Source organism: Lichenostomus cassidix, chromosome 3, assembly GCF_008360975.1.
Source record: "Lichenostomus cassidix isolate B80296 chromosome 3, HeHo_3.0, whole genome shotgun sequence".
Taxonomy (NCBI): domain Eukaryota; kingdom Metazoa; phylum Chordata; class Aves; order Passeriformes; family Meliphagidae; genus Lichenostomus; species Lichenostomus cassidix.
Window position 1 is genome coordinate 20,115,352 of NC_139483.1, and position 14,763 is coordinate 20,130,114.

At 39.1% G+C, this 14,763-nt stretch overlaps 1 protein-coding gene across 3 annotated transcripts in view; it reads left to right on the forward strand.

Moving 5' to 3' along the window:
* USH2A (usherin) overlaps window positions 1-14,763 on the forward strand; it is a 383,112-nt gene that overhangs the window by 342,740 nt on the left and 25,609 nt on the right. For all 3 annotated transcript variants that reach the window (XR_014850703.1, XM_085054819.1, XM_085054820.1), the window contains exon 62: window positions 14,001-14,228. Coding sequence is in view for 2 of the 3 variants with exons in the window: in XM_085054819.1 (XP_084910945.1) it covers window positions 14,001-14,228 (228 nt within the window). In the remaining variant the exon portion in view is untranslated. The remainder of the gene's footprint in view (window positions 1-14,000; window positions 14,229-14,763) is intronic.

Here is a 14,763-nt window from a genome sequence, read left to right on the forward strand (position 1 = left end):
CAGCATTCTTTTTATTCTTTTGGATCATAATGGGACTTTCTGTTGTTTTCAGACTGTTGGGAGAATTGAAGCATATTAAAATGGTTTCAAATCTCAAAAGCTCTGTGAAATTTTACTAACAGAGTTGGCAATCTTCAAAATTAGTTTATTAAGAATAGCTGAAAAACAAAAAACCAAAATGAAACTAGTTATCCAGTCAGCAGGCGCATTCCTGACTGATTCTGATGATTCATCATACAAGGTGGAAATTAAAGTGTAATTAAATAAGTTGAGTAATTAGCCAATAAGACTTCATTTTGAAAACAGTTGTCCAGCCACTGAGTTTGTAAAGGGAAAACTCTGAGGTGGCCATACAAAGAGGAAAAATCACAGAAGTTTATGATAAATGCTATTTGGAATATTTGGTTTGACCACTCCTGCTTTAAACCATGTGGAGATTTTAAGGAGCAAAGGGTCCTGAGCCCCACTGCTGCCACCCCTGCCTCCCTCTGCCCACACCACTCTGGGTCTGCTGTGCTGGCAGAGCTGCTGCTCCCATTCCCATGCCCCTCTGAAGGCAGGAACTTCCACACCCTTGCAAGGGCACCCAGTTCCTGCTGGATCTTCACGCTGGTTCAAATGCATTTTGACAACACTGAAAGTGCAACTGAGCAATGTCAAAGAGACGAGGGAGGGGAGATTGTGAGTTAGCTGGCTGGTGAAGGAGCTGACAGGCAGCTCTGGTATTTGTCTTCAGACCTAGCACGGTTTCTGAATTGTGTGAAGATCTCATTTGTGTGTGGAGCAGGGAAAATATGACAGGGGACTTTTAGTCTTGACAAATTTAAATTGAGCCCAAACCAGACAGTTAATCAGATTCAATAAAGTTCACAACAGTCTTTATATTTGTCCTTCTTGCTTCTCAGCACCAGTACGATCACGAATGAAAACATTCAAACATAAGTAATTCGTGGTTGGCTGGTTGGTTGGTTTGTTTCCAAAGAAACTGAAGGCAAAAAATAGCAGACTCCTGTGAGAATGGTAGTCTGAAAACTATCTGCAATGTGTGGGAGTAGTTTGCATATATATTATGAGGAAACAAAGTCCAATTTATGAGTTTATCCCCTCATAAACTACAAATATTTCTCCCAGCACCTTGAACTTTTTATCTGACCAAACTTACAGAAATGCATGGCAAATGGCATTTGGAGCATCCAAGTGTATTTATACTCTACTCACAAGGACCCACAATGGATGGATTTTATAGTTTAACTGCAAAAACTCTATTGTATTCTCAAGTCTGTTTCTTTAGCATTCTTTAAAGAAAATCTCCTTTGTCTTTAAAGGGAGAGATGGGTACAAATGTCCCTCCATCAGCATCTGACAGGCCAGATGATTTGGAAAGGATTTCTCATTGAACAGCTTTATGAGTGCCAAGAAAAACTATGAGCATAGAAAGGATGTTTCTAACCCACAAAATAGAGGGCTTGCTGCAAGAACCCCAACCAAAGTTGCTGGTAGATTCAGGCAAATGTTGCTTATCTTATTAGTAGGTGCCATGTTAGGGCTTTTAGGGTATCAAATATCATCTGTTACACCTCTGGCACCTTTAGGCTGCTTTACTCCTACAACCCAAACCATGGAAACTGTTTCTTCCTCCCTTCTTTTCCCTTCACAAACCTTTCTTCCTAAAAGCACAGTTAGAGACTATGATGATGTAGGAAGCAGAAATTTCCATCATGAGGGTATAGTAGAAAAGTGCGTTTTTCGGATTTTTATTAGGAACTTGTTTAAGTTGCCAGATATTCTGAGGGTCTGGCAGTCCTTACAACAAGCAGGACTCCGCTTCAGTGAGGAAATGTCCTACAAAGGCTTTGTGTTACTGGAGGTTGTGTAGGTACACAGGCAAAGCTTTGGGAGATGACCTCTTAGATGTTCACTTAAGGCTGGACCTGCAGCACAACATCCTCGAGCTCTTGGGCTTTGCAGCTGTGGCTCTCTTTTTTCAGCTAATCTATGGCTGTTCCTCCTTTCTCCTTTGTGTAGCACGTTTGTCTTCTGAACAGTTCTGTGCCCACACCACGCTGAGGTGGAGATGATGTGACTGCTGGGGTTTGGTCCATCTCAAAGAGACCCCTGGAGTGTGTTGTCTGTGTGCCAGAAGGGCACTGAGGAATGGTATATTCACAACAGAAAGAGGTACAGAGGTCCCAGGATCTAGTTAACCTACTGGGGCATATCACAGTTCATGACTTGTTTTAGTTCTGAAATTTGCTCCAGGTATTTTTCTAAGTCCATTTCCTGCAGGTTTGAATGTATCAGTTATTTTTTTCCCATCCAGAGCAGAGTTCCTAGTGTAAGACAAATATTCCATTCAGTGTGGAGATGCTACTCTAGTGGCTGCAAAAAAAGGCATCAAGTTTACAGTTGTCCCACAAGATCAGAATTGCAAATGCACCTTTAATATTACAAGAGAGTGAGGGAAGTGAACTCCTTGCAGTGATAAATTTTCTGTATTTTTGTTATAAAGAAAACTTTACTCTGCACAAACAAAATGAATGAAACTTTGCAGAGCTCTTATATTTCAATGGGCTTTAAAAAAGAATTAATGAGAAGTCAGAAGACATCTTCTCCCAGATGAAGTATTATTCTTGTCATTATGGTATAATAAAATTATTTTTTATTGTTTTCTCTTCAGGGGTTCAGGACAGATGATAATTTAGATTTTCTCTATTACTAGTCTATGCTAGAAATGCTAGACCCGTGATGTACCAATAGATCATGAGATTTATGCTATAGTTGTAGCTTAAGACAGTGACATATTTAAGTGCTGTGCTTAATGCCACTGGAAAGTCCAGGTCTGAAAAAAAACAGAATAGAGACTCTGAGAGCAAATGGGAAAGAAAACATCACCTTTTTCCACCAGGTAACACAGCCGTTTGAGCTCTAGTTGTCCTGATGTCAAACAGATTACTGCCTTTGAGGACAAACAGTTAGAACATGTGGCTTTTAAGATAGGACATTTCTGAGACAAAAATTTGCAACAGCTCTTTATCATACTGCAGTTTTTCTTCTATCTGCTCCTACATAGAAGCATCACAATACCTTGAATTGGTGTGTTAACAAGCCCCTGTATTGATATTTGGCTCGAAGGCATTAATAGAAATTTTAAACCCCACTTGAGGAACATCATCTCAGACTGAAGATCATCTCCAGCATGCTGGCCCATGCATGGAAATCAGGAGGACGTTTGCTTCAGTATTAACAAAATAGATACTTGCTTCAGATTAACTGGATATTTTTAAAAAATGATGCACCAAAAAATACAAACCCCTGCCTCTCAAAAGGCTTTTCTTCACCAGGTTTTCCATTCCTTCCCTCAATGCTTTACACTTCCTACGTAAAGATACCTGCTCCCCAAGCAGAGACTGGCTGATGTAGCTTTGTTCTTCTGCCTATGAAGACCCTGATCCAGGATCCTTGAAAAGGCAAATGGAAGCTTATATTGATTTTGAAGTGTTTTGAAACTGCTGCAGTTTAACTTCTGAAGCTATGAATGGTTTTCTGTTTCACTTTAAGAAAAAAGAAAGAGCAGACCTGTATGGTCTGTTGCTGTGAGCTGATTGAAAATGTTGTCACTGACTTTATTTCTCTTTAAGTCTTAAGTGAATTTAAGAAAAAAAATCACAGCTGTGCACTCTATGAACTTACTTTGGATGGCAAATGTAGGCTAGTCTGTCTAATCTGTCCTGAGAGAGAGTGAGGCTTTCCTGACAGGCCATTCGAAACAGAGGTTCAGTATAAACATCAGATTTTCCCTTTGGAGAGACCTCCTCCCCTCTGTGCAGAGTGTCAGCAGTATCTGAGGACAGTAGCTCCACAAGGTTTGGGTCAGAATGTAGGAGAACGTTGTGAGTCTCTCACAGTGCCTATCCTCCTATTTGAGCACTTAAATACATTTGCAAGTCTATCCCAAAATGACTAAATTGTGGTAATTTCTCTTTGGATTACTCATTTATAACATGCATACATGCAGCTAATCAATAGATGAGACAGTGAAACTAGTGGATTTACAACTTAATATGCTGGAGTCAATAATGGGCTGTAAAGACATTTTCAATTCAGAAATCAGCACAGTATGTTCTTTGCTAAGCTTATGTGATCTATTTTAATTCCCCAAGTAACTTAAATATCCAAGGAAAATGTAGAATCCGAACTAAACTGTTATGCTTCAGTTTTCAAGTAATATTTCAGTATTTACATATTTCATCTCTTCCCTAACTACTTCATCTTGCTGGTGAAAGCCACAAGCAGCTCAGACTCTACTCTTCTGGCAGGAGCTTTGCACTGAGAAGCCCAACTTGCAGTAGGAGGGACTAGTGAATGTGTCACCATATGAAAGGATGTGATTAAAGACTGTGTTATTTATGCATTAATGTTTCAGAGTGAAGCTTAGCTAGCTGCTCTCCTTGTTCCCTCTGCAGCAGACATAGCTGTCTCCTTTTCTGTGTATGTATACGAATTTATAGACAGCAGAGAAAATGGGAATGGGCAGTCTGCAGACACACATTCATATGCTGTGTCAGGGTGAGTTTCTTCCTAACAGTGAGCCCTATAAGCTTAAAGTAGAGGGAATTGCAGCCATGTGATCCTAGGAGGATGTGGATGTTCATCCATCCATGTTCACTTGGGTTGACTTGGTTTCAAGACTTTAAACCTGAAGGCAGATTCTCTCCCAGTTACTCTACCAAATTCTATTACCACTCTTTTTTTCGGGTCTTCTTTTTAAGCCTTTCCTCAGTGTGGAGTTGATTCCAAGCCTTCATATGGCAAAACATTACTGCTAAGGGACAGCAATCTATAACTTGTTCTTTATTGCACCTTGTTATTTTCATCAACAAGGCAGTCCATAACAGCTGCAATGGGAAAACAAGATTTGGGTTCTTTTTTACCATCATGTGATATGGGGGCTTTCTGGGCTACTCATTGAGGCTCTCCACTAGCTCATACAACCAGAAGGGGCAGGGATCCCCTGTGGCAGTCTCCTGCTCCAAAACTGGGGGAACATCCCGTTGAGTTCTGGAAGGAAGGTGTCAGATCTCTGCTTAAGCTGTCCATGTTTTGATGGGAAGCTGTGCTTTGCTGAGGAATATGTCCCCAAAGTGTACACCTAAATGTGTGTCTGATCAATATCCCCTGCTAATATTCAGAAAATAGGCTGAACTTCCCTCCCGGCACAGAAACGAGAGGAGGCATCTCTCCCTGCATGGACAGTGTCTGCTTGTGGCCTTCTGCAAATGGTGACTGCTCTGTACAAAAAGGTGCAGAGCAAATCTCTTTTTCCTGGCTTACACTGGCATCATTGCACTGCAGCTTTCCCAAATGGTCACCTGCATGCTTTCCTTCACTCTCAGCCAGTCTCTGCTTGGGGAGCAGGTATCTTCACTTTGGGAAGTAGGGCTGTAAAGCATTGAGGGAAGGAATGGAAAACCTGGTGAAGAAAAGCCTTTTGGAGAGACAGGGGTTTGTACTTTTTGGTCCATCATTTTTTTTAAATACCCAGTTCATTTTAAAGGTAACATTTTAAGTTCAGTCACATACTCAGACTAAACTTTGGCCTTTAAAATGTAGCTCCAAGTAAATTGTTTATGCTTACCTTTTAATGTCTCTCAGAAGTGATTACATACAGAGCAGGCAAAGTTTGAATGAAAAGCTAGGACTGTTCAGTACAGGGCAGAGAAAAGGAATAAAAAAGCAGGAAGTAAGAACCTTTTAGTCTCCTTTAAAATGCTGCTTTTATTTTCCATTGTGTTGGCAGAAAGCAGGGATTTAAAGCTGTGAATTGCCTGGAGGCTGTGCTATCTTCCTCTACTTAGCAGCAGTTAGAACTGCTCTTTTTTTGCCTGTGTTGGGTGAGAGAGACAAGGACTCAGAATGATTGAGAAAAGGGAATAAACTAAGCTTGCATTTAACAATAATATGACACATCTATTGTACCTGTGTAAAATGGGATCTAAACCAATAACTATAGTTTCCTGAAGCTGCACACAGGAACACAGGGGGATATCCTGAGACTTAATTAATTAATGTTTGTAACATGATGTGAGATCCTATGGTGAAAAGTCATATATAACTGCAAAGTTTTAATTTTATGGAGCACAACTGACATTCAGTGGCATTTTCAAGGAAATTGACGTGGGAGTTCACCCACAATCTGTGTTAAGATTCAGATTGTCCTTGTATAAGTCCCCTTAAAGAATTTCTTCAAACTCTTTTTACTCTTTTTTCATTTCTCTTTCCCTGTTCTGGCTGTTGAGCTGTGCAAAGGCAAAAATTGAAAATAATTGCTTTTATAGGGGAAAATCAATGAGTCTTTCCTCTCTGTTTTCCATTCACCCAAACTACAGCCAAACTCTCTTTTTCAAATTTTACAGAAAATAGAAACTTTGAGATACTGCACCCAGGTCATTTTAAGATCAGATGGAAAAAATTTTACAGTGTTCAGAGCTACTTTTCCTCACATTATCATACACAATGTTATATGGAAGGAGATGAGGAAGGCTTCTTACGGCACAGGTATTTGAAGTCACAAATGTAACAGAGGTGCAATGTGAATTCTTAGAAAATAAAACTTCAAATGAAACCAAAAGACAAAACATTTGATCTTGACAAAAGCACGTTCTTTCTGCAGCAAAGTAAAACTGAGTGCCATAAGACCCCTTGAATTGAGAAGTTCATGGACATAAATTATCAATTTTTATGGATAACAAAAACATTCATGGTTTCATTATATTGATTTATAAAGTTCCTGCCACTGTGGACATTAGCAGGGAAAAAAAAAAAAAGATTTGAGACTAAGTAGAGTGATGTGGCAGTCCAGATTTTGTTTGTTCTCATTCTGGCCATCAGCCAAAATATCAAATGGAAAATACGGTTTATGGCATTAGGAAAAAATATAACATTAACCCCCTAATGCTCCATATTAAGGATGTACCCCCTACCATTTGCAGGTTTGAGCCCTTAGGCTCTAGCTGCTGTTGACAGCAGCAGTGGTTTTTGTTTCTCTAGCCATGTCTACAGACAGTATGGAATAAATCCATGAGAGAAGCTCCACTCCTAAATGTTCACAAATAGTGGATGGAAAGTCGTTGCTCATCAGGAGCACTATATGTGGTACTTATGTTAGACATATTCTTGGAGTTCAGCTGTCACCTATCATGTTTTGAAGAGAAACTTAGTCTGGTTGTTCATATCCAACATGATTATTGAAAGCAAAAAGTACCATTTGGGATAAGTAGTGATGCCAGCTTTGAACTGACTAAAACCAAAGTTTATGGGAAACTGTCCCATCAGCTATCTAATTTATAAAACAGATTCTTTCCTTCTTTCTTTCTACCTCACTTTCTCACTGTGAGGAATAATAAACATGGTTTAAAGTGGAAAAATATGGGGGAAAAAATAAGGTGAAAAACTATGGTTTATTATACAGTAGGTCTTGTGAGTGTTGTTAGAGATAAAATATTAATGTTAGGAAAACATGTTGACATCGTCCTCTAGATGGTGTCTATAGTGGAATGTCATGTCATTGATATTTTGGTTTATTTGATTTATTTAGTCATGCAGAAAAAAAATCTGGGTTTTTGGGTTTCAATATTTCTTAGTAGAAATTAGACAAATACAGATGGAAGTTTTTGAGAAGGTGCCATTCAGTGATGTTTGACGAATTTTAAAGAAATAATTGTGAAAGAAAAGTGAAAGGAAGAGAAAAGCAAAAAAGAGGGGAGAGGGAGAGGGAGAGGGAGAGGGAGAGGGAGAGGGAGAGGGAGAGGGAGAGGGAGAGGGAGAGGGAGAGGGAGAGGAGAGGAGAAGAGAAGAGAAGAGAAGAGAAGAGAAGAGAAGAGAAGAGAAGAGAAGAGATCTCACTGAAACAGCAATGTTGACTTTGCCCAAAGAGGTTTCTTTAAGGTTTTACCATCAAAAGTGCAGCATCGCTGGTGTTTTAAAAGTGTACTGCTACCCAAAGGCCAAGTTGATTTTATTTGATTTCATTTTAATGTGCAATGCATCTTAGTTTTCTTTGTGCTGCTTTGCTTTCAAGTCAAAGCTGGGGATTCAGATGCCTGGTGAGACTGCAGCAGGTCGCAGGTGTGCCAGGAAAGAAAACTGTCTGCTGTGAAAATAGGCAGCAGCTCTATGAGACAGATTCAGCTACATGCAGTTCACTGTTCCTTGTATGCCCTGCCAGGAAGGAGGAAAATGAATTGCAATGTAATATTTCTATATCAGGTATTAATTGTTGTTGTTTGCAGAATATTTTGAATTTAGATTACTGCTGTTTTTAAAGGTTTCTTCCTAGTACAGCCTACAAGCTCATGAAGGGCAGTTAGCACAGGAAATGATTCAGTTATGTGGTAAGTGAAACAGGATGTGCAAATTAGGATTTTTATTAAAAATGCTGTAAGCATGATGCTGTTAGGAATATTGAGAACATGGGGTCACTGAGGAGAGAAAAGTTGTGTTCTCTGGTGTTGATGGCAAAACTACCATTTGTTTTAAAAATAAATTACAAAAACATTCTTAAAGTTGAAAGAAAGGAAAGCATTACTTTTGCCAGGAATCTCAAGGAAAGAATATATTATGATCATGTAATCGATGTTTATGTTTTAATAAGAAGCCTTTTTATGTGCTTTACTTTGTGGGCTGAATTTATTCTAATATATTTTTAAATTAAAATTTCCTAAATTCATTTATCAAAAAGCAGGCTCAACTACAGTGAATTTCTATGTTATTTCTGAGCCACTGTAGAAGAAAAGACTGCATCGATCCATCTCAGGGCTGGGAAAGGAAGAGTGTCCTTTCATCTCAACAAAAGACAATTTGGATGAACTTTCCCTGGGCAAAAATGTTTAAAAATTATTGTGGGTTTAATTAGGAAGTATCTGGGTTTGCAAGCTTAAAATTTTGTTTAAATATTTATCTAGTTTTATTTTATAATTTCTTTGGATTTTTATTGCCATAAAAATTATTACCCACATGGCACATTTTGCTGTTATTGAAAGCCTGTTGGGTCATATTAAATAAGCAAATCCTTATTTAAAATTAAATATAGGTGTTGAAGGGCAATTTTAAAATTCTAAAATAAAATGCAAAGTTCTTAAAATATAAAATTTGAAGAGTGAAATTTACAAAAAATATTAATGAAAAATCTAAATTTTTTTTACAAATTGGGAGGAAAATAAATAGTGCAACAGCGATTTCTTTTAAAAATGGAAATTCTGGTTACCTGTAGGCAAGATAATTTCTGGTTAAATGAATAACATGTTGGTTTCTGTTTGATTAACCTTTGAGATTTTTCAGTACTACCATGGGAATAATTTATATTCCAGTCCGCACTGCTAGAGGAATAGACTCATAGATTACTTGTGTATCCATAAGTTATATCCTTGTGAATCTGAGCATAAGGCTTCAGGAACAGAGTAGATTTTTTAAATGGAAAAGACACAGTGTGCATGATATAAGCCCAAGAAGGAAGGCAGCCCAAAGGACAAGTTAGCGTTTGCATGTGAATATGAGCTCAGTGCAATGTTCAGAGCAAAGGCAGAGGCTGAGAACAGTCTGGGAAATAAGAGTGAACATCAGAGTCAAGGCAGAAGTGCTCCCAGTGCTTTGCAGAAAATGACAAAGTCTGGATTAGTCAGGGAACCAGGTGAGAGGATGATGACAAAGGTGAGGATAAACTGAGTATCTTTATAAACTCCAAAGCATTCCCCTTCGCTTGTGTCACGTGTGGAGGCATCTGTTTGACTTCCTTGATGGAGAATTTGAAAATTTTCATCAGAATATAGTTTGATTGATGTTCTGGCTGTCAGCTTTCTACTCCCTTGTCCAGGGAGAGTTCCCCATCTCTGCCTCTGGACAAGGGGATGTTCTACTGGACTGCCTTCCCATCATTTATGCTCATGGGTTAGGGAAGAGCTGGTTTGGATCCCTGTAACACTATTACAATTAGCAGCATGATAGTGTCTGATGCCAGTGGGTTTAGTCAGAGGCTCACACAAAGAATAAACTGGCTTTTTATTCAGCTATTAAAGATACCCGCCAAGTAGAAATTATGGTACAACGAGAAGACAGGGGGAGAGAAGAAATCAGAGCCTAACCTTAACATGACTGGTGATGACTTGCTGAGCTTTGATGATTGCCCCTGAAGAAGGGACAGATACTCAAGCTGCCTGTTGGGCAGCTCTTCAGTGGTTCAGAGATCTTCTGATGTGTCTGTCACGTTTTGAACTCATGCCCTGAGACCTAGGCAACTGGGTAAGCTGGCCTGCCTTGAAAGAAGAGGAAAAGCCCAGAGCGACACCCCTGGAAAGTGCTGCTTCATCAGATCGATAGATTCCAAGATGACTAGGTTGTGTAGTTGTATGCAGTTTAAACATTTGTGCAGGGAGTCCACCCGTGCAGAGTATTATTGACAGCTACAGATCAATGCTAATTTTTGATCATTTTCAACCTACAAAGACCTCTTGACCCTGTTGCCACCTTAGGGGCACTTCAAGTAGTCAAAAGCAATCACAGTAGGCAGTGTAAAATCATCAGACCCTTGAAGGCTGCACAGCCCTGCCAGTGCCTGGGAGGAGGACCGAGAGGTAGGGAGGAAGGCAGGCACCTTGCATTATGGATGCCACTGCCTTTGAACGGCGTGAAAGACTATGCTAATTTGTTTCCAGACTTTAAGTGACTTCTGTGTTCATGAATTAAAAAATAAACAAACAAAAAAGGCAATCTGAAGCAAATCTTGACAGATACATTATTCATGATTCATGTTCTCGTTTTATGTTTTGAAAAATGTGTTAAAACAAGGTTTTATTTTAAATAACTTTCATCCTAATTTACAGTTAGAAGAGTGGAATTAGTCGAGGAGTGCATTTGTTGCTGTTAACAGCTTGTGCTGCCACTGGCAGCATGTGAAGCTTTTCAGACAACAAAACCAAAGATGGGGTCCTGCCTGGAGTAGTGGTGGTGCTTGCAGAGCTGCACCAGGGGAGGAGACCAGGCTGCCAAAAAACAAGGGCTGTGTCAAAGGCTGGGCTCTGGGCTACGGAGTGGGATCATGTCACAGTGGCTTGTCACAACCTCGCCTCCTCCCTCAGGTGACACTTCTGTAGTGTTTACATGGAAAGAATGAAAGGGCCATAGAGGAGGAATGTGAGATTGTACACAGTTAAATTTTTGCTGGTATATTCTTAATTTAGTGACTGCTGGGGTGAGAATGCTTCACAGTTGGAGACAGAGAAGGGAAAGCATCAGCTTGTAGTCCATTGGATTTCATGGTCAGTCTACAGATATCTTAATGTTCACATTAAAATTTTATTTTGTTAGTTTTCTTTTCATGGTGAATGAAATCTGAACTGTTAGCATGTGTAAACATGGGATATATGAGTTTATGGCTTTGCAGAGGAAGACTGGGAGAATATTCCAGACAATGATTTTGTTCCTGCGCCTGTTTAAGGCTGTGTTGTTGTCCGCTGAAGCCAAAGTTACAGTGCTATCCTTTGCAAGGTGTATTTTGCAATTTATATTTGGCCATTCCAGCAGGACAGTATTTCTAGGCTGAAAATGTCATGGGAGGACATAAAGTGATTCTTAAAATGAATCACCAAGTCTGCCATCCATCCTCTTTTCAGCATCAGCCTTTGAGCTGAGCAAATTCACGGCTGGCAATGGCAGCAGTGCAGGGGGAGAAGGCATGGCTCTGTATTCTGGGAGTACATCCCCTGAGCTTACTTCAAAACCAAACAAAACAAAAATACATGTAAACCGTTTGCTTTTCAAGAAGTATCTGTAGGAGCCAGGGATAAAAGTCATCCCTGGAAGGAATGGTTTAGCAGTCTCCAGAGAACATGATGAACTGCAGGCAAGGAAATCCCTCCATCCTTGTTTCATTTCAAAGTGTAGTGAGGATTGTAAATAATTAAATCTTGGGGTTTAGTGGGAAAATGGTAGAGGGTGATGAAAAAGATGCCTGGTTTCCATTTAAAAACAGAAATCTAGTGGTTTGTAACATTGCTGTCACAAAAGCCCACCCGATGGTGCAGCTCATTAAAAGGCAGAGCCATTGCTTTTTGTCTGATGTTTTTAATAATGTGTTTGTACCTTCTGAGAGCCTCTGTGTAGCAGTTCAGGGGCAGTAATTTAATGCTGTGTGCTCCCTTCCTCCCATCCCCACCCCCGAACCACGGAATGTAAATTTTAGGCTTTTAAAAGTTCTGTTTTGAAAACCTAATAGATAACTGTCCTCATAAAAACTATCAATACAGACTACATCCAATTGTAAAGCTAATTTTAATCATGTTTTGTGCCAACATAATTTCTGATGCCAGATTTTTATGCTAAGCATGAGCCTCGATTTAAACGTGGTTCTTTAACCTGCAGTTCATAATTTTGCAGTCGGCTGTATGGGTTTTTTGGCTATGGCAGTTTAAACGCTTCCACTTTCAAGGATCTAAGCCATAAATGTTTATTAAAAGAATCTATAATGAAATCAGGTTTGTTATTTTTTTAATGGCTGCCTTGAGTATGTTGGATGACTGAACGCACGTTGTTAATCATTAAGTACTCATGTTACAAAAAGTGTTTGATAGTATTGCCATCTAGGGGCTGAACGAAATTCTCCATACCGAAATAAACTGTAATTGAACAGGTGCTGCTATTGACAATATACATATGTTTTTGCTTTATAGCCCACATGCTTTCCATGTTTCTTATGACAAAAGATATCTCTAAATGTCCCACAGCAGCCAGAGCTTTTTTATATATAATCTGTTCGAGGTGATTGCTATTTGCATTTCAGCTTATGCTTTTTTGGCAGTGATGACTGGGAATTCCTAACAAAGAATTATACTTTTTTGCATTATTAATCTTGCTAGTGTTTGCCCTGTTTAACAGAAAAAAGGAATCATTTATCAGAAAAGTATGTTTATAATCTGTACTTGTGGCATCTTCAGATTTAATATTCATAATGGTCATTCAAATGCTATGCTATATTTATCTAAAAGACTAACTCATTGTTGTGAGGAAATAACTATTTAAATATTTATGATCTAACTTTTAATATTTAAAAAAAGAAATTAATATTTCTTTAAAATTTGTTTCTGAGTCTGATAGCTTAACAAATGTTTAAATATTAAACAATTGGAAATGTTAGCATTTAACAACTTAATACGACTTACTGACACAGGGAAATTGACTTCAGCTCTTTCTACCACATGAAGGCAACTGAATTCGTGCACTTCCCTTCTTGAGATCTATATAATTCATGCCAAAGTACAACTGAAAACGAGATTAAATACATCAGTGATCAGCTGAACTCCTTTTTTCTTCTCTCCTCTGATCAGACACATCTGCAGAGTCTCCTACTGGCACATGTTACTTCTGTTCTTTGTTGGTCACTGTGCCTTTTGTGACTGTTCAAAATAATTCTATGGCTGTTTCGCCCTCCTGCCTTGATCAGAGTTTGTGCTGAGGCTCTCCTTGCCCAAGCAGTGTCAGGTCTGTGTCAGGTGCTTTTGGGTTGCAATACCCCAAGTAGCTAGAACAGGATAGCATGCCTATGAAATGTCAGATCTGCACACAAGATGTATATGATTTCTTAGAGGCAGATACCCCTCACTTAGCACAGGTTTTTACATGCTTGAATCCAATTCCAGGAAGCTTCATCCTTGCTAAGCAAAGCTGGGCCAACTACAAGTTGTGTCCTAGCTGAGATTCAGACTGTGGAGGACTCCCAAGGAGTTAGCTCCAAAGGCTCTACCATAATGATAGATAGTTTTTTTAAAAGATAAGAATTTCTGTTTGAAGCTCAGTCATGAAAAATAACCAAAAAAAAATCCTAATAACCAGATGGAGTATTCTGCAAAGCAGTCAGAAGTGACCCAGAGCTGAGGCCTCATTTTCCAAGTGACATAAACCACAGATGCTGATTACTTTTTTAACTAACTCAAACATCTGTATTCTTGCTTCAGGGAACAAAGCATCAGGCTCATTTATTTGGATTGAAACCTTTCACAACATATCATATTCATGTCGTAGCTGTAAACAACGCCGGGCAGGTTTCAAGCCCCTGGACATCTGTGCGCACTTTGGAAGCTTCACCCAGTGGCCTCAGCAACTTCACTGTGGAAAAGAAAGAAAATGGCAGGGCTCTTCTGCTGAAATGGTCAGAGCCCTCTCAACCCAATGGCGTGATTAAGGTAATCTTCATCTTGACACTTCACTTGATTAAAAAGGAGAGGGGAAATGCTGAATATCAAATTAAAATATTTTTTGCTGAAAAAGACTCAATTGAATGCATTATAGCTTAAAATAAGATAGAAGTCCTATGTAAGCACAAGGCACTCTGTGGGTTCTCTATGCTTGTCACTATATATACATTCTTGTGCTACTCTTTGACTTCAATGTAAATTTTAATTTACATTGAACCAAATTGTTCATTTAATGCATAGAAAGCTGCACATGAAAGCTCATAATCTTACTCATTGTACATTGAACATCACCAAAATGTGTTTCTAAAAAACCTGGGTTTGACAGGATGCTGTTCTGAAATTCGGGACATCTTTTAGCTCAATGGTTTCAATTGAGTGTAAACCTTTACCTGCAAGGTTTGCAACTAGAGGGGTTTATTTGGAAGATTTTTTCCTTAAGTGATTTTCTTTAGAGCTACTCTGTGAGAAGCTTTCTGCTGCCCTGTGAGAGCTTCGCAATGAAACTTGATAACAATCAAATATA